Source organism: Prionailurus bengalensis, chromosome C1 (genome assembly GCF_016509475.1).
Source record: "Prionailurus bengalensis isolate Pbe53 chromosome C1, Fcat_Pben_1.1_paternal_pri, whole genome shotgun sequence".
NCBI classification, from domain to species: Eukaryota; Metazoa; Chordata; class Mammalia; order Carnivora; family Felidae; genus Prionailurus; species Prionailurus bengalensis.
The window spans coordinates 207386063-207412967 of NC_057345.1; the positions used below are offsets into that span (position 1 = coordinate 207386063).

The 26905-nt window shown below is 41.7% G+C and overlaps 1 protein-coding gene across 1 annotated transcript in view; it reads right to left on the reverse strand.

The window, feature by feature from the left end:
* FARSB (phenylalanyl-tRNA synthetase subunit beta) overlaps window positions 1-23999 on the reverse strand; it is a 73524-nt gene extending 49525 nt beyond the window's left edge. Inside the window, exons 1-10 of the mRNA XM_043577966.1 lie at window positions 23758-23999; window positions 17467-17522; window positions 14437-14591; window positions 12371-12440; window positions 11621-11736; window positions 6660-6810; window positions 5538-5646; window positions 3411-3481; window positions 1887-1948; window positions 917-968 (exon numbers count right to left, since the gene is read on the reverse strand). Coding sequence (XP_043433901.1) covers window positions 917-968; window positions 1887-1948; window positions 3411-3481; window positions 5538-5646; window positions 6660-6810; window positions 11621-11736; window positions 12371-12440; window positions 14437-14591; window positions 17467-17522; window positions 23758-23815 — 900 coding nt within the window. The 5' untranslated portion in view covers window positions 23816-23999. The remainder of the gene's footprint in view (window positions 1-916; window positions 969-1886; window positions 1949-3410; window positions 3482-5537; window positions 5647-6659; window positions 6811-11620; window positions 11737-12370; window positions 12441-14436; window positions 14592-17466; window positions 17523-23757) is intronic.
* Window positions 24000-26905: the final 2906 nt, after the last annotated feature.

A 26905-nucleotide genomic window follows, 5' to 3' on the forward strand; every position in this document is an offset into this window, starting at 1 on the left:
ATATCAGTTAATTATAGAACAAAAGCTAACAGCCACTAAAAATTTTTAACTGATACTGCCCATAATTTCAACATTTTCTATAGTTATACGTTTATTTTGAATTATCATCAATATTCTAGAATAAAATAGGATGCTAAATTACTGTTTTCAGGACGGGGTGTTCTGACCTCAGCAGGTTTCATCTACTTTAAAAGCTATTTAAATAGTAGAAACTATTCCAGGCTGTGATCCACTTTTTAAGTGACGGAAGAATAGTGAAAATTCCAAAGAAAAAGAGCTTAAAGAATGGCCTCACTGAATCATAACCACAACTAAATGACTAATACAGTCATGTGTGGGAATGGTCATCTTTATTTATAAAACCATCTTAGGGGAAGAAAAAAACCCAGTCAGTTAAGAATAATGTTGGTTTAGATTTCTTTTTCTTTTACTAAGATCCTACGTCTGGACAATAATCGTGCTTATTCCTTAGTCCTGCTAATACATTCGGAATTTTTAGTTACAGTGATAGCCTTTAGCAACTGTTAACTCAAACGTGAACAGATTAATTAGGCTTGGAGGGCTGAGTTATCTTAAAAGGGGTCAGACTATAAATTACCCAGTTAACTAGCTCCTAGAAGAAATCAGAGGAATTCTGGCCACGTACTGTGGTCACATAACGGAGCTGGTGGCTGAAGCCCAACTGTCACACAGCTCTACCACTTAACAGCAAGAGGCAAGCTATTTAACATCTGAAGGTCTCTAACTCCATCTGGGAAAGGGCATAATAACAGCACCCACCTTCACAGGGTCGATGTGATTATGTCCATGTAATGCACATGGTATAGTGCCTGGCATGTGGGTGGACATACAACGAGCACTCTAGCACCATTATTGTTACCACCTGTGTTATCAAGTCCACTTCTTAAATACTTACTGGAAAGATGTACGATTTTCCATTAGGAAAAACTACCTCAGCGGCTTCAACCCTTAGAAAAAAAAAAAAGAGAAAGCCAGAAATAAAACACTTAAAAAAAAAAAAGGCAGGGAGTCTAGAAATGAACGTATGGCTCACAAGTCTCTCACTCGGCCTGTAACAGTAGCCTCAACACATTCAATCCATTCACGTTCCAACACTGCCGCCTGGATTAATCCCCCTGCGTTCGCCGCCCCCCTGCTGTTGCACTCCCCGTGGCTCCCATCTCTCCTGGGGCAGCACACGCCTGACGTTCTCTTCTCGGTGCTGCAAAGCACGCTTCCCCTGTGGGCTCCCCGCCAACACGGACGCACACACTCCAGCCTTCACCAGGGTGCTGTGTTACACCACGAAAGCTGGCTACGCAACCGCTCAGGGGCGCATCAAGCAACAAAACTGGCACTGCCGCGCGATTTCGGGCGTGGGCTCTGCAGTGATGCAGCTATTCTGAATTATGATGAAAACTTGAATGAACAATGATGCTGATACGCAGCAAGGGCCGTTTAAATGTTGCCTAAGCCAACAATAGGCTCTGGAAAAAAATACAGAGATCTTAGTGATACATAGAGGATAAATGCTTTGCTCTCCTACGTGCTTCCCTACTTGTTTAGCTGTTCCTCAGCTGCCCCTCCATGTTTACATCCTCAAATCCAACGATCCTTAAACACAGCTTAAATTTCGTTGCCTCCACGAGGTCTGCCCAGGTGCCTCAGCTGGCAATAACCTGCCCTTACAGCCAGAACGTCACTGAAATTTATTTTAAAGTACTTATCACTTTTTATTTTATACATTTATGTTCGGATCTTAGCCCCCGCAAAGACCGGATATATTGTAATCACCAGAGCCACGTTTTTCATCTTTATGTCTAACACAAGGCCTCACTGCTTTGCCTTCAGAACAGGCTGTCAATAAAGGTGTCAAATGAACTTACATGAACGGATTCTCACAATATTCACTGAACATGGTGACAATAACATCGAGAACTATTTTTGCCTGCAAAAAAAAAAAAAAAAGGAAAAGACAAATATTGTAATCTACAGATATATTCTCTCTTCACTCAGATGGAAGTGAAAATTTAATTTAGTCCTCAAACATCTAAAAATGAGACTTTATATATACATTCTAAAAAGGATTGGAATAAGAGCTTGTGAGCTAAAGTAGGCCTAGCCGTACCTTCAGGTGGTCTGCATTTATTCAGTTCTCTGAGAGTTAACAATCCATGACTGAAACAAATCATCCACTTCCCCCGGCCCTCCCCCTTGGGTTCACCAAGTTCCAAGGGAGACAAACGGCTAGGTCTGGGGGTAAACCTCATCAGTGTCCTAGATCTCTGCAGCCAGGCACCCGACTCCTGGCTCAACCACTCACTAGTAACCGGACTTTGGGCCAGTTCCTTACCATCTCTGTAGTTCACCATCTTCATCTGTTACATGGAGACAGTAAAATTCCTACAGTCTCATCTGGTTATTATGAAGATTAAATGTTTTAATGTGAGAGCAATGCCTGGCATACTGCAAGGGCCATACAGATTTCTTAAAGTTTTTAACTGGAAAAATATTCTCAGAAAAAAATACAGTAAACTTATTGGGATATAGGCTTTGCTTTTACATACCCTTCACTGTTTAAATGTAAGATTTAGGAAAGCTACCTAAAGGTCTGCTGACGTATGAATTCTTTTGACTCGGTAAATAGTGTAAGCCATTATCACTCTAGGATTTCTGACGGCAACTATGGCCCATAAAAGTTATAAATGAAATACCTTACAGTGGTGTCCAATCCTGTTAAGATGTATTAGATGCCATTTATCTGCCCTTTTTCTACAGGCCAGGCTTCTCCTGCCGTTCAAGCTTATCTTTCCCAATTTGCTTACCTGTCACCTCACCTTAGGCCTTACTTAACCCGTGTAAAGAAATCGGGGGTGGGGGAGTGTTTCACAGCAATCTAATATACGTATTTACTAAAAGTGACCGAACTAGTATTCTACATACTCTAGGTATCATCACATGCACATGCCCTTTGTCAACTTGCTAAATAATGCTTCTTTATAGCCAGTTCATTTTTAAAAACTTATTACCAGGTACACAAGGCACCAAATTACTCAGCATTTAAATTAAGCCAACTAAAACAAACAAGTTATACAACACTTTATTCCATTTCTCAATTTTACAGTTAGGTATACGGCTAATTCTCCCACCAGAATGAGTTCCTTAAAGTCAAGAAACTTGTACCTCATTAAATTCACAGCACTGGAAAGACAGAAGTACTCATTAAAGGTTTGTTGATTAAATGAACACACCATTACCAAGTACAGAACATCTACAGTTTTCTAATTTTCTAAATTTCTGAAGTATGTTCCCATCTACGAAATCAACACTTGTAGTTCAGCCATATAGCCTTGGCCAGAAATAAAATCTGTCCTGTCCGACAGTATAAAAGTGGAATCTGTTCCACTTACCTTAGTAAAGTCCGTTCCTGTGCATTCAATAAATACATTTCGAGTATTTACAGTTATTTTGGAATGATTTCCTGCAACACAAGGTAACAAAAACAATCAGTTTCAGAAATACAGGTGCACTACAAAAGCTCTCCAACACAGGAATGACATTTTCAATTAGGACACGATATAAACTGATATCTCAGAGGTAAGGTGAAAATGCAACTTTTATTTTAAGCCCCCACTGCAAGCAGGTGCATCAAAACAGTAACCAGCTGTCACTAAGTGCATTCAGCCCACCAGCTACTCTGCCGGCACCTTCACCACAACCCTGTGCCGGAACTGCAGGCAGAACAAACACTCAGAGCTTGAGCTCCTTGACCCTGACCCCAATCCATGAAGCAGCAAGGCTATGATATGGTCTCAGTCCGGCTACTCTGAAGCTCAGGTTCTGAACCACTGTAACAGCTCAAGTCCAAGACCTCAAGGACAACAAACTCTTCTCATCATGAATCAACTAAACCTTCTCCTCTCCAAAAGGGTAACATCTACGGCTCTGAGGTCATTAAATTTTGTGAATACATTCAAGTTGCCTCATCAAACAAGCCCTCAGGACTGAGAAAAAGAGGGCCGAAATTCAGCTTAAAAGTTTTAACTATAAAATAGCAGGTTACTGATGAATGGATAAAGAAATTGTGGTTTATATACACAATGGAGTACTACGTGGCAATGAGAAAGAATGAAATTTGGCCCTTTGTAGCAACGTCGATGGAACTGGAGAGTGTGATGCTAAGTGAAATAAGCCATACAGAGAAAGACAGATACCATATGGTTTCACTCTTATGTGGATCCTGAGAAACTTAACAGAAACCCATGGGGGAGGGGAAGGGGAAAAAAAAAAAAAAAAAAAAAAGAGGTTAGAGTGGGAGAGAGCCAAAACATAAGAGACTCTTAAAAACTGAGAACAAACTGAGGGTTGATGGGGGGGTTGGAGGGAGGGGGGGTGGGTGATGGGTATTGAGGAGGGCACCTTTTGGGATGAGCACTGGGTGTTGTATGGAAACCAATTTGACAATAAATTTCATATATTGGGGAAAAAAAAAAATAGCAGGTTAGACAGAATTTGAGCTTAACCAAGCAAATCACAGGCTAAAACCAAAATATCAACACCCTCTGGAAGAAGAGGACAGAATCCAGAGACTGGCATCAATAAGTACCTATGTACCAATATTTACACATTTAAACGTTATATACTGGAGGACCCTGGCGGGAGCTCAGTCAGTTGAGTGTCTGACTTCAGCTCATGTCACGACTTCGCAGTTCCTGGGTTTGAGCCCTGAGTGGGGCTCCACACTGACAGCCTGCTGGCGATTCTCTCTCTCTCTCCCTCCCTCTCTCTCTCTCTCTCTCTCTCTCTCCCTCTCTCTCTCTGCCCCTCCCCCACTCATGCTCCATCTGTCTCTCTCTCTCTCAAAAATAAATTAACACTAAAAAAAATAAAATTAGGGGCGCCTGGGTGGCACAGTCGGTTAAACGTCCGACTTCAGCCAGGTCACGATCTCGCGGTCCGTGAGTTCGAGCCCTGCGTCAGGCTCTGGGCTGATGGCTCAGAGCCTGGAGCCTGTTTCCGATTCTGTGTCTCCCTCTCTCTCTGCCCCTCCCCCGTTCATGCTCTGTCTCTGTCCCAAAAATAAATAAATGTTGAAAAAAAATTAAAAAAAAAAAAAATAAATAAATAAATAAATAAATAAAATTAAAGGGGCGCCTGGGTGGCTCAGTCGATTGAGCATCCGACTTCTGCTCAGGTCATGGTCTCACGGTACATGAGTTTGAACCCGGCACTGGGCTCACTGCTGTCCGTGCATAGCCCGCTTCAGATCCTCTGTCTGTCTCTCTGCCCTTCTCATGCTATCAAAAAATAAACGTTAAAAAAAAATTTTTTTTGTTATATAAAAACACCAGTAAAACGTTTATTAAATAAAAACCATTACAATGAAATCTACAAAATTCTGAGATTCCAGATGAAGATTTGATTTGATTCAGCGAAGTCTAAAGTTCAATTCTGCAGAAATATTGAAGGATAAAACAGAAAAAAACCCAAAAAACAGAAAACAAACAAAAAACCCTGAGGCTCAAGAAACAACTCACCATTGATGATTGGAGGCATTGAAAGGACGACACCGTTGCTATCATAGATAACTGGGAACAGGGGTTTATTTTCAATGATATGTAAGTAATGTTTAAGGTGGTTGTCAGTCTGAAAAAAAGTAAGCCAAATTATGAATTAGTTTACACACCTATCTAGCACAGAAAAATAATAAAACGGTCCCAAATGAGAGAAAGTTCTAGATTTGATTTGCTAATATAAATATCTCAATAGCCTTGTATACCTCCTCTCCAACAGAAGAGAGATGAGAACACAGCCTGGCCATTTTTCAAGACTGAAAACAGATTTGCAAGCCTGAATGGTCTCAAGCAAAACACAAACCATCACAAAACTACCTCAACAGGAAGGAAATCACTGGCCAATCAGGCCAAGGATAAGAGCTGCTTTTTCTGAATGATACCTACTACTTTTATTTTTCAAATGCCATTTAAAGTGACTACTAAATGATTTTAAGTGCTGGAACCTAAAATGCTAAACAGTAGGAGGTAGATACATTGTAATATTGTTTCTCACAAAAAACTAGCTTAATCTTATTCTTCGTATTCTCATGAGGTTTAATTATACCTGGACAGGAATATCACAATGTGGCATATTCCACTGCATTGGTTCTCAATTCTAGCTGTAGATTAAAATCACCAAGAGGTTAAAAAAGTAACAAAAATATGCCCAGGCCACACTCTAGATCAAAGGAATCAGTAGCTCGTGGATGGAGCTAAGACACAGTTTTTTAAAAGGACTCATTTAAAATATTTTTTTTAAATAAAAATTAAGGGGCGCCTGGGTGGCGCAGTCGGTTAAGCGTCCAACTTCAGCCAGGTCACGATCTCGCGGCCCGTGAGTTCGAGCCCCGCGTCAGGCTCTGGGCTGACGGCTCAGAGCCTGGAGCCTGTTTCCGATTCTGTGTCTCCCTCTCTCTCTGCCCCTCCCCCATTCATGCTCTGTCTCTCTCTGTCCCAAAAATAAATAAATGTTGAAAAAAAAAATAATTAAAAAAAATAAAAATTAAAAGTAGTCATTTACATCTCCCTATTCCAAGACCAGACATTAAAGGAATTTTCTTGATTTATGGAGAGCTATTGCATAAGATAAAAAAAACAATCTACCTTGTATATGTTCATCAATTCACAGGCTGTATACTCCTTGGTCTTATTTAGAGGCTTGAATTTGATATCCGAAGGTCGCTTTGCAGTGTAAGTAAAAGGGCCTGACAAAGTGTCCAAATCATGGGTACCAATAGCAACCAAGGCTCTTTTCCTAAATGTTGAGAGAAAAGAGGGAGAGGACAGACAAAACAAGTTCTAATAGTCCAAAGCAGATATTCGGGAGCTAACAGACGTTTTAACAAAACGATTTTTGACACTTCCCTAAAATAGCCTGTTATTACAAGGCAAGTTTAGAAGAGTATAATGAACAAATTCTCACAGCCATCCAAAGTAATGAGAAATTGTAAAGCTACTTAAAACACATTCCAGGAGCCAGAATAGACTCCTTGCTGCAGTGCTCTCCCAAGTACTGTGTTAACTAGGACATTAGTGAACACTCCCTTTTTCTTTTAACTCCTCTTTGGGTCTTCAAGTGAACAAATGTTTCATTAGAATAAACTACCAAACTGCTGTGTTTTTTTGGTTTTTCTATATTTTCCTTAATTTTCTGTCACAAAGCTGTATGACTTCAATAAGGGAAAAAATTAAAGAACTGTGAATTACACTTAAAATTTAATGTGCAAGGGAAGTTCAGAAGGTATTAATTTCATTTGTTCTACAGTTTATGTGCAAAGGATTTAAGGAAATTTTAGGAATTTATAGCAAGTTAAGATTAGGAGAGAAAGAAATAGAAACAGGAATATAAAACAGAGCCAGGAACAATATTAATACTAATTTAGAATCTAAAGGCCTACAGTCTTAGCACACAGTGTCACAAACTTAGCTCTGAAAGACAATTCAAAAAGAAACTTGGTCAAAATGTATGCCATTCTTAAGACTTCTTAAAATTAGTTTTAGAGGGAAATACAAATATATTTTAGTATTTATGTATAAGTGCATATACACACTAGATAAAATGCATTGGCAATCAAGGATTTTATGAAGGTCCACATTACACGACCTGTGAAATAGTTTTCAAAAGTTGTAAGAAATAAATCTTGGTCATCCTTCAAGACAGGTAACAAGAAATTTAAGAAATAAAACTGTTAACAAGCACAAAGAAGTGTTACTTTACTCGAGTTATGTGCTTCCGGAAGATAGTAACTCCAGAAATATCACAGGTTGTAATACACAGTTCTGTAAGTTTAGATACATTAACTCAAATCCATGTGTAAGAAGGTCCATGTGTGTGGGGTTTTTTTTTTAATTTTTTTTTTTTTAACGTTTATTTATTTTTGAGACAGAGAGAGACAGAGCATGAACGGGGGAAGGTCAGAGAGAGGGAGACACAGAATCTGAAACAGGCTCCAGGCTCTGAGCTGTCAGCACAGAGCCCGACGCGGGGCTCGAACTCACGGACCGTGAGATCATGACCTGAGCCGAAGTCGGCCGCCCAACCGACTGAGCCACCCAGGCGCCCGTGTGTGTTTTTTTAAGATAGTAATGATTCCTTAATCCTAAGAGTATCCCCACAAAAGGTCACTAAATTTCGATTTCAAACCCATCAGAAAAAAATAAATTCCATATGAATCAAAGAGCTATGCATTTGGAAAAACAAGAGATAAACACACATACACTCACAGAAGGAACTACAAAAATTATTCAAAAGAAAATACAGGACAATGTGTAAAACTGGAGTAGGACACCCCTTAAGACACAAAATCTATCCCAGATATATGAAAATATGCAACCTAAAAAGAAGTTAGAAATCAAGATTTCCCTATCATACTGGCAAAAATTGTAAAGTCTTGCCCTGAAAAAGCAGGGGAGAGCTGAAAGAACAGAGTGGGAAATTCAGTGGTTGCCAACTGCAGAGGTCTCGCCTAGCTAAGTGTTTTGAATCTGAGTCTAAGTATTCAAAAGTCTTTGCTGGCAAGACAAAATCACTCCTCAGAGAAAATCAAGAACCTTACCCATAACATAACATTCTATGTGCAATCAAAAGACAGGGAAATGGGACTCCTACTCTAGACAAAAAACCAGTCTGTAAAAACCAATGCTAAGATGACCCAGACTGTCAAATCACCATGCAAATTTTAAAGCTCCTACCATAAAAAATGTTCAAGAATTATGGGGAAAATATGCACATAAGGAGCAGAAAAGGAAATAACAGCAAAAAAAATTAAAAAAAAAAGAAAGAAAGAAACACTTAAGAAGAAGCCAAGAGGGGGCACCTGGGTGGCTCAGTGGGTTGAGCATCTGACTTCGGCTTGGATCATGATCCCATGGTCAGTGAGTTAGAGCCCCACTTAGGGGTCTGCTGTTAGCTCGGAGCCTAGGGCCTGCTTTGGATTCTGTCTCCCTCTCTCTCTGCACCTCCCCTGCACGTACACGGTTTCTCTCTCCAAAAAAAAAAAAAAAAAAGTTTTGTTTGTTTAAGAAACCAAATGGATTCTAGAGATGAAAAAGGTAAAAATTCACTGGACACTTCCGGCCAAGATGGAGTAACAGACTAGATTTACACTCTTGCCTGAAACCACAAAAGGGGCAAAATACAGGAAACTGTTTCATGGGTGGCCCTGGACATGAGGCAGTGAAGGCAATCCCTGACAGACAGCAAATCAATGAAGGGAGCCCCACGACTGCCCGGCTGACTGCCTCGAGGGGTTTCCACGCTGTAAGGCAGGGAAGGGGGACAGGGTTGGAGATCAGCAGACTCCTGAGTTGAAGAGACGTAACGGGGAGTCTGGGGAGACCAAGACTGCTGGAGTTGACCGGAAACAGTACTGAAGTGGACAGGGCTATCAGAATCCTGCACATCTGCAGAGGAACCCCCTCAAGGGTTCCGCTGAGTACTGATCAGCGCACACACGTGAGGAAGTTACTCGAGGACAGAGAAAGAACTATCGGAAGAACAGTGTCCATGCAGACCAAAAACCTGTTTCCTGTGGGAAGGGGTCAAGTAGACAGAAAGGTCTTGCCTCCGGATTAGCAGTTTGCCCTACACAGAACCTAATCAAAGAGGGAAAAAGTCAATAAAACCAAAAGCTGGGTTTTTTAGATCAATACGATCGATCCTCCAGCCACAGTGAGCAAGGGAACAGACAGGAATGAGAAGGTGGTATCACTACAGACATTAAGAGGGGCACCTGGGAGGCTCAGTGGGTTAAGCTACTCTGGATTTCCCCTCAGGTCATGACCTCCTTATTCGTGAGATCAGCCCCACCTCAGCTCAAGCCCCATCTCGGCTTGGTACATTCTCTCTCCCCCGTCTGCCCCTCCTCCACACACACTCTCTCTCTCTCTAAGAAAACATCGTGAACCACTTTATGCCAATACATTTGATAACGTAAATGAGATGAGTGTATTTCTTGGAAAAAAGTTTCCAAAGCCCATGCAGGAGGTTAATTAAGATTTAGTGACAGGTAAGGACACTGGCACACCAGAGTATCAGGATGTAGTTTATTTCTCCCCGTAGAAAAAGCTCAGGATTCCCAGAAATACCACATAAAGAGAAGTTAAAGCTGAATTAAGTGAGGAAATAAATGCCTTCCAATTTAGTTAAAAATAGATTCTTCAAATAAAGTATGTCCAGAACATATAATCGGGCTCAACCACTTACTAGCTATACCTATGCTGGTCAGAAATCTTTTGTTTTGTTCATTTGAGATATTTAAATTCTCATTGTTTTGCTTAATAATGACATTAACAAGCTAACACACAGACTATTTTTACAGCAGAACTGGGAATATTGAGAAACTGAAAAAGTTTCTTTTACCACATAAACAAAGATGTTTCTGGAAATAGAGACCTACTGATGTTTTATTTTTAAAACACTTCATCCCAGAAGAAAACATCCAGGGTCCCCTCCACCCCTTCCCCATCACTTACACAAAAGCCTCTTCTAGTCTCCAGTTTACCAAACTGCAATTACCACAATTAATAAATTTTTCTATTTTTAGTCAAGACATCTGTAACTGTTAATCATACCTTTTGATCAGCATGAGATATGCTGATATATTTCAGGACCAATACAAAAAAACCTTGCTATGTTAGCTAAAGCTTGATTTTACCCATAAATATACCATTTACTTCCATTAGGATTTTTTACATGCTGAAGTTAGTTCAAAGACTCCCACTGTTACCTTCCTTGACCTTTAGGAGTTCAGGAATTATACAGGTTTGAAGATCACTGCGCTAAAGGAGCACATGGGAAATGATGAACAGTAATGTCCAATAAGTAAGAAAATTCAGTTACTTAGAAGTCTCAAGTTTCATCTGTCAAATTTATAATTATACTCAAGAAGAGACATCAAGCCAAACTTTTTCCATTTTATTTTTTTTTTCAACGTTTTTTATTTATTTTTGGGACAGAGAGAGACAGAGCATGAACGGGGGAGGGGCAGAGAGAGAGGGAGACACAGAATCGGAAACAGGCTCCAGGCTCCGAGCCATCAGCCCAGAGCCCGCCGCGGGGCTCGAACTCACGGACCGCGAGATCGTGACCTGGCTGAAGTCGGACACCTAACCGACTGCGCCACCCAGGCGCTCCACTTTTTCCATTTTAAAATGACAGGTCATACTTCAAATTACCACCATTTAACATTTAGTAGTATAATGTACTACTAAGAATTTGAACCAAACAACAATAACACAAACATAAAAACCAAGGAAATCTCTAGGACTAGGTATTTCTTCTCCATACAGTTTTCCCAACAGAGCTCTTGTTTCTCCATCTATGCACAGTTTATAAGCAGTAACATATAGCTGTCTGGTAAAATTTAAACTGATTGCAATTTAGCTAAGCAAATTTAAACTTGTTACTCACAGATTAATTTAGAAACGCTTTGAAAAAATCTGAAGAAGAAAGGAAGGAGGGAGGGAAGGGGGGGTAGAGAGAGAGAGAGAGAAAAGGGTAAAAAGGAAAAAGAGGGGGGAAGGGACAGAGGAAGGTAAGGAGGACAGAAGATGCAACGACAAACCTGCAAATGTTCTGATGTAGTTTCTCCTGAAGTTCAATGAAGCTGTCGTATCGATCTTTAGTGAACTTGATATTCCGGAGAACCGCAGCCACAGCATAAGGGCGTATTCTTGCTGTCTGCAGTGCATCAGGCCGTTAGATAGAGTCCAGACTAGGGCCTTTCTTTGTAATAACGTCTTGTAAAACAAAGTTAGCTGCACTCTCGATACTACCACAAATTCGCAAACACGTATATTCATATATTCATATATGAATATAACATGTATATTCATATATTCATTCAATCCAAGATAGAGTGGTGACAAGAGACAAAGTCGTCATTCTCATGGAATTTACATGTCAGCAAAATTTCTGAAAATTTACTAAATAACTGAGAAAAAATTAGTGTTTTTAAGTAGTTTTCTCATAGTTGATGTTTTTACCAAGGTGATGTCCCCTCAAAGTTTCTGTAAATTTTATTAATGCATCACAACTTAAACAATTATATCTCAAAGTACTTTAAATAAACACATGGGTGTTATTTTCCAAAATTATTCAGGAAAACCGACGCTTTGCTGTTCCTGAGAAATGAAAGGGAACAAACTGACAGTTTTTAAGAGCTAGAGGCTAAATATATGTCCATTTTTAGCAAATGATCAAAGAAAATTATATTTGGCAGGGGGTCAGCTTTGTTTCATTTTCCTCCCCACCTTATAAATATATACACCAAAGAAATTTTTTAAGAAGGAAAATAAGAATTTATCTTTATTACCTCCTCTGTGATGATCAATTTCTGGATTTCTCCATTAGGTGTTACCCGTTTATACACTGGAGCCTTTATCCTAAAAGGCAATTAAAACAAACTTGCCCATTTTTCACCAAACCATTTTATCAGCTGTAGTCTGTGTAAAAGTATATAAAATGAATAGATCTAGGACAACTGGCTGAAGTTAAAGAAAATCAAATTTAGGCTGAATATCAAAACAAAAAGCAAACTTTCTAACATTTAAAGTGGTCCAAAAATGGTATAGGATGCCCTAGATACAGGGGAGCCCTACTAATGCAGGATCAGCAGAGGCTAGAAAACACTAAGCAACCATGGGGGGGGGGGGTGAGGGGGGCATATACATCAGCTGAAGGACTAGATTCAATAACCTTTAAGCTTTATTCCAACCATGAGATTCTGAACCTCTAGGAAAAATAGGGTTTATTAAAAATACAGATTGCTGGGGCCCCTGGGTGGCTCAGTCAGTTAACCGTCTGACCTGGGCTCAGGTCGTGATCTCACAGTCCGTGAGTCTGAGCCCCGTATCAGGCTGTCTGCTGTCAGCACCTCTCCCACTTCGGATCCTCTGTTTTCCTCTCTGACCCTCCTCCACACATTCTCTCTCTCAAAAACAAACACTGAAAAAAAAAACGTTTAAAAAAAAATTGCCTGGGGAGCCTAGGTGGCTCTGTCGATTGAGCATCCAACTCTGGGTTTCAGCTCAGGTCATGATCTCATGGTTCATGAGTTCAAGCCCCACATCAGGCTCCACACTGACAGCAGGGAGCCTGCTTGGAGTTCTCTCTCTCTCTCTCTCTCTCTCTCTGCCCCTTCCCCACTTCTGCTCACGTGCACACACTATAGCTCTGCCAAAATAAACAAACTTTAAAAAAAATACAGATTGCCTGGTTCCATCTGGATGTACTGAATCAGGATATTCAAGGAAAGGCCTGGTAAATGGTATATTTTGAAGGCACAGTCCAGGTAATTCTTATAAGAGATTGGGAACTACTGTTTTAATCAGTACTTCTCAAACCTTAACACGCTTATAGTCAAGTGGGGAATTTGTTAAACCACAGAGTGATTCAACAGGTCTTGAGGACAGGCTGAGATTCTGCAGTTCTGACAACTCTCAGGTGAGAGAGAGTACGCTGGTCCACAGACCACACTCTGAGCAGCAAGTCACTCTCCTAATTTTGTCTGATCGTAAGTATCACATGAGGTGCCTGCTAAGAGTAGAAAATTCTAATTAAGCAGATTTGGAAAATGCACTCTAAGGGATCATCCCTGATCCTAAAATAAGAGGATCTGTCATGCAGAGAGAATGAATGGAGTCACCCTCCAAATTTTAACCATCTAAACCAAATGCCTCATCATCACCCTTTCACCCACACCCATCAGTCATCTGAAACCTCACAGTTGTAGAATCTAGCCCACCGGCCAGAGGCTCTTATTCTTTTGCAGCTAACCAAATAATACATACGTAATCAAAACCAAAAATAATTATTTTTGGTAGCTTACTGTTTCACCTCTTTTTCACTTTGTATATTCATTACTTTCTGTATTCATTACATGAGTAGTTGGAAGGGGACTTAAAAATATCCATCCTAAACTAGGAGACTAACATCAGAGAGGCCAATTAACTTGCCCACGGTCAGACAGCCATCACAAGACCCTCAGTTTTCCAGTTAGGAAGCTCCACTCCTGAGTCTTCTTAGAGTTCTTAAGCAAACAGCGTATCAAGGTTTGACACCTCTACTTTCCTCCCAACGTCTACTTCAACTGAATTACTGAGGAAATTCACATGAACCCACTAAAAATTTTAAGAAACCATAAAATCATTAGCCACTCCAGTTTTAAATATGTTCCCAAAATAAAAGGCTAGGACCCAATATGCAAATTTTCAGATGGCTATAATCTGCATGAATCTTACTCTCCAAGCCTCTCTTTATGCAGCCCCAATGCTGTGTACCTGTCCCGCAAGTCTTTTTCTGAAGACTTAAACAAGGTTGCTAATAATGACAGGCAAAAGAAACCTAACTTACCAAAGTATTTACTAAACATTTTCTTACCTTTCTTTGAAGACTTGAAGTCCTCGAACCAATCCTTCCAAACAAAGAAGATCATATCTATTGGCAGGGACATCAATTTTGTAAAGAACAACATCAGAGGCTCCCTCCGCCTTTTCATTACCTTGTTCCTTACTTATGATTTCTTTCTCAGAAGTCTAAAACAAGCCCCAAAAAATAAAGTGAAATAAATGTTAACTCTTCTGAAAAAGTAGTAATCAGTGCTATAAAGTAGTAACGACATTATACATGTTCTTTTCGGCAGTAAAATGTGTTTATTATATTTGCAACAAAAATAAAAGTATTAAGTGTTACAATCACAGCACCAGAAAATACTCCAATTTTTGCGGAGTTCTGACATCTAGCATCCTCAGTCATTCAGAACAGCACTAATTCATCTGAAGCAAGGGTCAGCAAACTATGGCCCACTGGCCATTATCATGCCTGCCACCTGTTTTTGTAAGTAAAGTTTTAATGGAACATCACCAGGACCATCTGTTTACATCTCACCTATTGTGACTTACATACTGCAACAGCTGAGTTGTGACAGAGACTACACCACCTACAAGGCTACTATCTGGCCCTTTACAAAAAAAGTTTCCCCACCCTGGATTTAAAAGAAAATACACCATCACCAAGCACGGAGGGCAACAACAACGAAAAGTGCCAAAGAGGCAAAGTCAAGATGATTCACCAAGTAAAAGAAATAGGGCTTATAATGACTCTCAAAGCTAAATCCAGTAGGCACCCATGTGAATGAGAGTAATATTAAAAAAAAAAACCAAAAAAACAAACAGGGGCACCTGGGTGGCTCAGTCGGTTAAGCATCCGACCTTCAGCTCAGGTCATGATCTCACAGTTTGTGTGAGTTCAAGCCCCGCGTTGGGCTCTGTGCTGGCAGCTCAGAGCCTGGAGCCTCCTTCAGAATCTGTGTCTCCCTCTCTCTCTGCCCCTCCCCTGCTCACGCTCTGTCTCTTTCTGTCTCAAAAATAAATAAAAATATTTTCAAAAAAATAAAATAAAAAAAACAAAAACAAAAAAGTATGAAGCGATGAGAAGCTGTGGTACAAATGAGAAGAGATTACAGACACAACGGGAAGCAATCTAATGACAGAAAAGGTATGGAGCAGCAAGAATAAGGCAACCAAGAGAGAGAAGAGAGAAGAAATACCACTAAAATAATTTTAATACAGTGGCCAAAAGCTTAGAATATCTCAAATGCCACATTACAGCAGATAATAACAGATTTAAATTTTTTTTTAGTTTATTTATTTTGAGAGAGCAAGTGGGAGAGGGGCAGAGAGAGAGAGAGATGGAGAAAGAGAGAGACAGAGAGAGAGAGAGAATCCTAAGCAGGCACCTCACGGATAGCATGGAGCCTGATGTGGGGCTTGAACTCACGAACCGGGAGATCATGACCTGAGCTGAAATCAAGTCAGACGATTAACCGACTGAGCCACCCAGGTGCCCCAGTAACAGATATTCTTAAAGATAAACCACTGTCAAGAAAGGTAAGAATTACTATGGTGTACACCTGAAATAAGATACTGCATGTTAATTATACTTCAATTTAAAAAATAAACAGCAATTTCATTGACCCCCTTTGATCGAGCTCTATTTAAATTCTAATTCTTCCTCCTCCCTCTGCCTCCTTTCATGTTGCGTTCTTATCTCCCCCATCATAGGAGATGTGGCATTTCAGAAAAGACCCTTATGAAAAAGGGGAGAAAATGTGGGAAGCAGAGAAATGAAGACCTCTGAATTACAGAAAAAAGGCCTACCCCCTTTGCAAAAAAGACACCAGCTTAAATCTTTCATTTCAGGATCTCAGATCATGCTAGGACTGTATGTGAAGACTGGGTCTGTGAGGGCTAATAAAAATCTTACTGAAATCAAAGACCACAGAAATTTCAGAGCTGGAAGGGGTCTACATCAATCGTATAGTCCAGCCCTTATTTCACACATGAGAAGAAGGCCCAGAGAAGCGATGTAATTTAATTGTCAGTGGTTACCCAGCTAGTGAATGTGGGAGCTTAACCTATTACTCAGATTCTCTGATATCCAGTCCAATGCTTAGATATCACACAGCCTCAAACATAAGCCAAGTGTAATTATCACAGCAATTTAACAGAAAAATCTCAGTCAACTTCAAGCAAAGAGATGCTCATTAACAAAACAAAGGTTTCCTGTAACATCAGTTAAAGCAGCAGAAAAAACAAGGCAAATCAATTTACACTATGTCAGCCTAAAGATTTAGCCTCACAGTGTTGTAACACTGCAGAGATCAAGAAGATAAAAGGTGTAAGAAAAAATAACACTAATTACAAGAGAAATATTAAATCATTTTAGTTATAAATACAATGTCTATTACATGATCATGAGTAATATATTTTGCAAATATGTTATCTAATTTTCAATATTTTAATATTATAGTAATATTTGATGTTTTTTTAATATTATACTAATTTAATAATTATTTAATAATTGAAAGACTAGGGATGTGCTTCATAATGATTTTTACAGGCAGCCCTTCAAAAAACAGAAGATCATTTTACAAGGCCAATGTATACAGTAACGAGTAAGGAATGAATTAATATTGGTTACACAGGAAGAGAGGAAGGTACGGTAGGGCAGAGGAAGAGAAGTAGGGGGAACCACAGGCCAGTGAGACATAAACTCTGGCTAAAGTAACGTTTCCATCGCTCCCCAGGCCTCTTTCCATAATTTATAAAAAGGCACCACACTGCAAAGGAGCACACCTTCATTCTGGGGTTACTCGAGATGGTCTATCCGTCTCCCCAGCATTAGCCCAATAACTTTAGGTGACAACGTAACATGGAAACCCTCTCTGAGATTTTAAAGAAAGCAACAGACTCTCTTAGAACTGAAGCTTAGCCCCTTAACACCAAGAACACAGCAATCACCATAGCCCACAAATATTCCATGTCAGTCTAACCATAAGGTAACAAAATACAGTAGGCCTCTGCAAAATGCGCTTATACACAAACTATTGAAAAAATATTCAATACATACAATTTCATCAAGTTCCAGACCAAATTCAAAACACAGTTCATCAAATTCTTCGTCAGCTGGAAAAAAAAAGGAGATTGCTAATTTTAATTTGTTCAGCTTAAATGTGAGTAGTACATAAACTGCATTTTCTTTTAAAACTGCCTTTCACCAAGCATATGAAATATCAGACATCAGCACCATTTTAAAATCAAAAGTGAGGGGCGCCTGGGTGGCGCAGTCGGTTAAGCGTCCGACTTCAGCCAGGTCACGATCTCGCGGTCTGTGAGTTCAAGCCCCGCGTCAGGCTCTGGGCTGATGGCTCAGAGCCTGGAGCCTGTTTCCGATTCTGTGTCTTCCTCTCTCTCTGCCCCTCACCCGTTCATGCTCTGTCTCTCTCTGTCCCCAAAAAAATAAACGTTGAAAAAAAAAATTAAAAAAAAAAAACCAAAAGTGACAAAAAAAAATATTAAAAACAAATGACTATTTAAGGGCTGAGTCATTTAATATCAACTAGAGAATTAGGTTACCTGCACTGGGAAGTTTGGGTAGGGATCAAATGTAAAGTGGGCTCTGAAACACAGATCCAACACAATGGGATAATGTCACGTAAGTCCTATCCTTTAAAATCCTGAGGCCTTGCGGCCCGGCTAGCTCGGCCAGAGTTTGACGACTCCACTTCCTGGTTCTAAGAACTGGCACCTTATGTAAACTTCCTGACTCCTAGACCTCATCCATAAAGTAGCATTTTACAGCCATTTATTTATAGCAGGAACTCTGGGAAAGTTTTCAACATTATTATGCAGGTAACAGACCTGCCACAGCACCCTAAAACGTATTAGGTCTGCAACAATTAACGGTTCTCTTCCTTAGTTACATTCTACATCACTCTACTACCTCATACAGCATTTTGAGGGACTTTCTTGTTCTCAAAAATTGAACACAAACCGTCATTACCAGTATATTCTAGTGAAAAGCTGGTCTGAAGATTCTGATCTTGACAATGAACTTCAGTTCAACATTTACAAGAACCTACTACGTGGCAGGTGGCTATACCAGGTGCCAAGGCTACAAAAACAAAACAATTCCTACTACTTACTCGTCTATAAAGAAATCAGATGCGTAAATATAGTTAAGTGCAAGGTACGGAGGTGGCACGAAGAAGGTTCTTATCCCCTTAAAGTCGGCTAAGGCTTCACAGAAAGGATGAGTTCATCAGGCAGAGACCGTGAGGAGTGGGACAAGAGCATGGCAAATTTGGAAAAGTTCAATATGGATGAAGCCTAAGGTTCCGGTCAGGAAGAAATTCGACCCAACAAGTAAAAGAACTCACAACATGCCAAGGGACTTGCTCTGTCCTGCCTGCAGGCGGTGGGGGTTACACGGAAGGATTTTGCGCTGGGCAAAAGCAGGATCAGATCTGCACTTTAAAGCACGGCAGCAAGGTGGTGGATGGATTGGAGCAGGGAGGTTTCCCTAACAGTACAAGTGAGGCACAGCGAGGGCCTGACTAAAGGAGTGGCGGTGGGTATGAGGAAGGAAGAACGTGGGAAAGGTCAAAGAAGCAGGATCTGCACGGCTCAGTGACTGGATGGGAGGCGGGAGGTGAGAGCAGGAAGAGTCTAGGACCCCCAGGTCTCCCGTGTGGATACCGTTAACTGGGGCGAAGAACAACGGATGTTCTGTGTAGACTGAGGTCTGAAGCAATCACATGAGTGATCCCGGGAGCATACTCTTTAGGCAGCCAAGCCTGGATGGAGACGACTGCAGGCCCAGCTGACATCCTGCCGGCAACCTGGTCAGAGACCCAGAGCTAGAACCCCCCAGCTCAGCCACTCCTCCATCCCTCTCTCAAAAAACTGTGAAATAGGGAGATGGGCTAGACCGGTGATGGGTACCAAGGAAGACACTTGTGATGAGTACTGGGTGTTGTGTGTTAAGTGATGAATCACTATTGCACTGCATGTTAACTAAAATTAAACACACACACACACACACACGCACAACATAACTGGGAAATAACCACCACTTGTTTTACAGTACTGCATACTGAGGTAATTCGTTATGCAGCGATAGAGAATACAGACTTCAGTCCCTGGAAGTGGAGTGATGCCAAAACAAAACGGGGAAAACGTGGGAATATGGCTTTGGAACCAGGAGGTAGGCTTTGAGGCAAGTGTAAATCAAAACCTCAAGTGCCTGTAACAAGAAGCCTCATAGTCTTTAATAGGATACAGGTGAGGATATGGAGGAACCTGAGGCAGTGTTACTAGAAACTGGCAAAGGGGAATCCTTTTTATGTAAAGGCAAAAGTTTAGCAATGCTATTACCCGGTTATGCAGACTGTAGAAAATGTACCTACTCAACTAGGCGATGTAACTAAGATTCCCAACCAGTGCTGTAGGTGTCGCTTGGTTTTTTTTCTTGCTGTTTATGAGAGAAGAGACAAAGTAAAGGCCATTAAAAAGGAGCCAGGACTTGACAGTTTTAAAAATTCACAGTCTCCTAAGGTGTAAAATGGTACTAAAATAAAGAAATGACTTCTGAGCAAACAGTAAATCCAGAGCATTGCCAGGAAAGCATGGTCCAAAGATGAAATCAAGGATATGACTGTAAACTCTTAAGACTCAAAAAGATCAAAGGTACTATTCATTCAGAAAAAAGGCACTATCAATTAAGGGTGTGCCTCACAAGTTCAGTCACACAACTGAGCTTAATCAAGGGTCCTGTATTAGTACAAACCCAAGGTACAAAACACCTTATTTCAGAAATTTGTGAGTGCGATGGCTTCTCACTAATGAAACGGAAACTAACAAAACTCACTGAAGACCCACAAAGTTTTTAAAAGAAATATATAGGCAGAAACATTACAAGCTTGAGCTGAAAGGGACAGAGAGAGGACAAAATGAAGTCTCTGAACCGCCAAAAGGCTATTGGCAAGTAGTAGAGAGAACTAATCGGATGTAAGACACGTGCTTTCTTTCCCCCATAAAAATAAGGATCACTCAGAGAGCGCAGCCAAGAGCCCAGAGGGTAGGGCTGAAAGCCATGGAGAAGGATCCTAGGCCTTGAGACCTCATCAAGAGAGTCGAACACGTGCCAGTTCAATTTCAGAATGTGTCTCCCATGTTCCCCTTTGACGAGGAATGTTTATAGCGGTCCTCCTATGCCTGTCTCCCCGATGGATGTTAGTTGTCGGCTGGGCAGATCATCTCTTTAGTCTCTGAGACCAAGAGAAACTATATTCAAGCAGCTGTACTTAAGAAACTACACCTGAAGAGCCTCATCCACACCAGGCCGTGATTTAGAGGAGATTCTGGATTTTGAGATGCTGCTGTAATGGGATAACACTTCTGGAATCCTTGGGAAGGGGTGAGTACGTTTTGTATGGGGGAGGAGCATGAATCACCATGGGGGGAGGGGGCAGAGGGCAGACTGGCAGTCAGCCTCCAAAACTACCCGCCTCCTGGTATTCATACTCTTGTGTAGTCACCTTCCACACTGTGAAATGGTCTGTGTGACCTAAAGAATATGAGAAGGGATGGCATGTCACTTCTGACATGTGCTTCTATCACTCTGAACACTCAATCACCTGCTCTCTTGGGACCTCTCGCTCTGGGACAAACAAGCCACCATATTGCAAGCAGTCCTAGCAAGAGGCACTGAAGTCTCTGGCCAAACATGTGCAAAGAACAGAGGCCTGCCAACAACCACTTGAGTGAACTTGGAATTAGATTCTCCAACCCCAGTTAGGCCTGGAGAGAGGACTACAGACCTGGCACCCTTAGGACAACATAATGAGACATCCAGAGCCAGAACCACCCAACTGAGCCACTCCTCACTCCTGGACCCTCAGAAACCATAAAACACACGACCATCTTAAGCTGCTAATGTAGGGGGTAATTTATTATGCAGCAATAGAAAACAATTTGATCAGTAACCATTTAGTTTAGAACCGTTAGAACACTGCATCTTTCAATGCCTCATTGTATAATTTGTTTTATTCCTCTCCTCTGTATTTCACGTGCTTCGAAACAAGAACAAAATTGTGATTCATAATTCTAACAAAACGACACATCTAAGTGACTACCCCTTAGAGGTTTGTAGGACATATACAGGTGGCTCTGACAGTCCCGTCAGCAGTCACACCAAGGCAGAGCAGGAGCAGAACCGAACGGTGACAATAAACCAGTTAACAAGAAAAGGTTAACTGTGGCAAAAGGAATACACCTGAGCAGAAAAGTGATAAAAAGGTAGACTAAGGAGATAAAACAGCCCCAGAGAAGGAAAAGGACCAGAACAAAAGCAGCTTGAGAAATCTCCTTGGTAAGCAAAGAGATGGTGAAGGCAGTGACAGGGAGAAACAATGGAATTTAGGACAAAAAGCAAAACTTGGAAGGACTGAAAAAAAATAGAATGTGCATACGAAAGACTGAATATCTGAGAATAAAAAGTGAGGAAGACTAATAAAAAAAAAAAAAGAGGGTAAGAAACAAGATGGACCCATTCTACTTGCAAACTAGATGCTTTGCTAAACATGCTTTTCCAACTTTGACCTCAACCCAATTAAGTTTCAAGAAAAAATACAGGAAATATAAACTGACTGGTATTTCTAACCTGCCTTAAGTACACCTCAGTAACATCAACCTTCATGACTGAAATTGTAAGTTCATTTATTTTTAACTTATTTTCAGAGAGAGAGAGTGTGCGAGAGCACATGCATGCACAGGGGAGGGACAGGAGATGGGGGTAGAGAGAGAATCCCAAGCAGGCTCTCCGCTGTCAGCATGGAGCCCTGATGCAAGGCTCGAACTCATGGCCTGCGAGATCATAAACTGAGCCAAAATCAAGAGTCGGACACTCAACCGAGCCACCCGGGCACCCCTCTGACTGAAATTTGAGTCATTAGCTGATGGATACTTATCGGGGAGAGTTGAAATCAAGCTTGCCTGATCACTTTCAATAAGAAAAACATGGGAGGGGTCACTAGAGAATCTATGAAATCAGATAGATGTAAATAGATTACAAATCTCACCATTTTAAAAACCTAGGATATTTTTTACTTTCTCAGAAATGGATACTTGGGTGGTAACTGACCACAAATGTCTTAAATATTTGCCCCATACCACCGTGTATAATTCAGGCATATACCATTAGTAAGAACATGGTTTAGAAAAACGGGTTAAGAAATATAAATAAGCACATTGTAAAATAAAACAGTGTAGGGAATTAGAGCTGAATTCAGAAGTCAAAAAGTATTACCTCTACTTTCAGGGACTTACGGCAGAACCCGACAAAGAATAATACTTGAAGAATATGTGGTATCTAAAAGTGCGACTTTAGAAACATTTTAAAAGCTATCTTCGTGGTAACATTCTAGGCAGCAGTACCTGTTACACCGACTAGGTCTCTCTTATACTGAACCTTAAAATCCAAAAACAGTTGTCACAAATCAGTTGCCACAGCCCTTATATAAGCTGATAACTATGGGGAGAGACAGCTATCATTTCAACCGCTACAACCATATGGCCGCTGATAATTTTCACTGTTTCCTCCCTTTTCTAAATGGGGATGTTTTCAGAACTAAAAAAGACACCAAGTGTAGCATGAAGACTGAGCCCGCCCGGTAAAGACTCCTCGTCGTCATTCAGGTCTCAGGTGTTACTATCCTATCTAACGTTGTTCTTAGCACAGTATTTTTGTTTCCCCGATAGCCTTTAACATAATCCAGAATCAGTTCATTAGTGTGCTGGTTAATTATTGTCTGCCTCCGTCATCAGAACGTGAACGGGGGCCTTACGTGTCATGCGCACCGCTGTATTCCCAAAGCGCCAGGAACAGCGCCTGGCACCTAACAGGTGCTCAGAAAACATTAATAAAGTAAGATAGAATGCCACCACTTCCTGATCAAGCTTCTACCCCCTAATCCCTCATAAATGGAGTTCCTACAGAGCTCTTCTTGTCGCGCTCAACTAGCTGCACTCGGGATGCAACCCAGAGCTTCATTCCTATTCTATCCCCTGACACGAAGCACGCAACAGATGCTCCATGTGAGACTGCTGAACGAATGACATGGCCAGCTCGGCACGTGCGAATGATGCAACACCAGCCCTGGCAAGGCAGGCTGGGAGAGGCTATTTCAGTCCAGCCCGGCCGCTTCGACCGCCAGGCATCCCCGTCTCTACCCGGACCACCCGAGGCCAAAACCTGCCGGACAGCGTGAACGTTCCCACGAAGCCCTTTTTTTTTTGGGGGGGGGGGGGGTCCCAGCCTCGGAGCAGAGGCACAAAGCCAGGCCACGGCGCCGGCACTTACTGTAGGTCCGACCCAGGGCTCGGAAGAGCAAATCCCGCTTCACGCTGACAGTCGGCATGGCGAGTCGGGATCTACTGCGCCTGCGCGGTGAACCGGCCGGGGCTCAGCGCGCGAGGCACGTAGGACCCGGCTCCCTCTTGTGCGGGCTCCCTTCAATATTGCCAGTCGGCTCCCAACAGCTTCTGCCTCGTTTTTCATCTGGAGGCACGTAAATTGCGACAGTTAAACTCCCTAAATCCATATGCGTGGTATGAATAACGTGCAGGCTGAGAAAGGAGGCAACATTGGTGACAACGTGCTACGATTTGATAGGCAGTAGAATAGGCAGATTGCAAAGGCCCTCACGCCTCCAACCCACTATGGGCGGAGGACGCCAAACTAGTGGGAGGGGCACAAGGAGAGGCACGTCGGAGGCGGGGCCTGGAGGTGGAGCATCCTCTCCCGGGGGAGGTGAGAAGATGAGCGGGAGGGGTCTCTGACAGCCTACGGAGAAAAATGTGCAAATCTGAGCTGTGGGATCTGGAGAAACCCTCCGGCCGCAGTTTGGGCTTCAGTCTTCGCGCTTACGTACAGTCTCCCTTGTACTCTAGGTTTGAGCCTTGCAGCAGCCCTTTAAGACACAGGGTCTTAGAGACATTTTTAGAAAAGGAGACAAACTGATGGTTAGGCCGTGCTGTCTGCTGGCAGATACTGTGCTCAGTCCTCTGCCATCAGTAGCGGATTTCCACTTTATGACAACCCTAAATGTGATAGGCTGAATAGAGGCCCCCAAAGATATCAGGTCCTAACTCTTGGCCCCTGTAAATGTCACCTCATCTGGAAAGTATTTGCAGATTAAGGATTTGGGGATGGAGAGATTATCCTGGATTATCAGAATGGGCCCTAAATGCAATCACAGGCATCATTTGAAGATGGAGGCACAAGGACATTTGACAGAAACAGCAGAGGGGCCGGCAGTATAACCGTGAGAGCAGAGATTGTGATGATGCAGCCATGAGTCAAGGAATGCCAGCAGCCACCAGAAACAATGATGGACTCTCCCTTACCTCTGGAGCAGGCCTGGAGGGTCTACAGACACTTTGATTTTGGCCAAGTGAAACTGATTTTGGACTTCTGGCTTCCAACTGTGAGAGAATAAATTTGTTGTTTTAACCCACCAAGTTCATGGTTACTTGTTACAGGAAACTAATATACAAACATAGGCACCCATTATTCCCATTTTACAGATGGTGAGACTGAGGCACAAATGGAGTCACTCACCTCTCAAGGCAGAGCTGAGGCGTTTTCATGAGGGACACCTGCCTTTATCCTTTCTAGTATTTAGTGAGTGAGGCCTCCAAAGCCATTCAGGTGGGGGGCAGCGGGGAGTGGAACTTAGGCCTCTCTGACCACCATCAAGCAAGTTTTCACTATATTAGTTTCCCTCCGTGACTGCGGGCAATCCCTTCCCAGTGCCCAACATAACCGATTGGCAGAGGTCAATAGCAAACATCATGCCCAACAAAATCTTCTGCCAAATTGGTACTCAGCTCTCAATTAACAAATAAAGGACTTCATAAATTATTGCATGCTGACCTGCTCTCCTCTGGGAACCCCAAAGTGTTCTGTTGCCTCTGAACCTCACTTTCCTTATCTACGAAACAGGGATAATATACACCTTAGAGAATTATCCTAAGGATCAGAAATGCTCATAAATGATTAACATGCTTAAGTCCTAGACCTTAGAAGTAAGGCAGCTGTCATTATCATCTATCCTGGTCAGTTTCCTGTCTGTCTCAAACCACCAGGGGAATTCTGTTCTCATCTCCCTGTATCCCCCAATGCGTTCATCCTGCTTTTTCATCCTCTGTACCTTTGCTAGGACTGAATGTTTAGAGGATCCTAACGGAAAAGAGAAAACTAAAACACCAGTGTTCGTGACAGGTGCTCAGCTGACTGATAGGAAAGACACTTGGAAAACGAGAGTGTATATCACAAATTGTAGGGAGGTGCCTCTTTTGTCTAATTTTAAAGCCAGCTGAAGAGCAAGAATGAGATGGCAGCATTTCCTAGAAACAAAAGATGGGCTGGCCAATACACACACAAAAAGTCCTCCTTCCGTTGGAAATTAGGGAAATACAAGTTCAAATTATAATGAAATATTTTGTAATGTTTTATTTATTTTCAGAAAGTGAGCACGTGGGGGAGGGGCAGAGAGAGAGGGACACACAGAATCCCAAGCAGGCTCCCCAGCTGTCAGCCCAGAGCCCAACGCAAGGCGTGAACTCATATACCGTGAGATCATGACTGGAGCCGAAATCAAGAGTTGGACACTCAACCAACGGAGCCACCCAGGTGCCCCATAGGGAAATACATTTTCACCCCTACCGGACTGATAAAAATGTGAAAGTCTGACCAAACTAAATGTTGGCAAGAATTGGAAGTATAAGCTTTGGAAAATAGGGCCTTACTTAGAAGAGTAGAACCTGTGCATACCCTACTGCCATTAAACTCCCAGGAATATTTCTCTGAGAAACTCTCACCCAGGTGCCCCAGGTGAGCAAATAAAAATGTTCAGTGTTACATTGTTCGGTGTAAAAAAAAACCCCCAAAACCAAAAAACCCAAACTGGAAACAAGACATTTGATCATTATTATTTTTTCCACTTTAGTCTCAAATATAATTCTTTTTTTTTTAAGTTTACTTATTTTGAGAAAGAGAGAGTGCGCACACAGGCACAAGCGGGGAAGAGGCAGAGAGAAATAATCCCTACCAGGCTCCACACTCCATGCTGACCCTGATGCGGGGCTTGATCTCACAACTATGAGATCATGACCCGAGCAGAAATTCAACCAACTGAGCTACCCCCTTAATTTTTTTCTTAACAGTGGTTGTCTTTAGATGGTGAGATTATTTCCTTCACTGTACCCTTTGTATTTAACAGAACTGTAATTGGCAAGTATCTGTTTGTTATGAGGGAAAAAACTACAAGGTTCCTATAGAACACAGTCACGTGCAGTTCCTCTGCCTCCTCAGACATGTGTAGACAATCCAGTTCTTCCGTTGCTACATGACAGGAGAGCCTGCGTAGATCTGGGCGAGCATGATTGTTTTTGCCTGTAAAATGTGTAACACCCAGTGAAAGTTTCTGAAATGATTGTGCCACTTT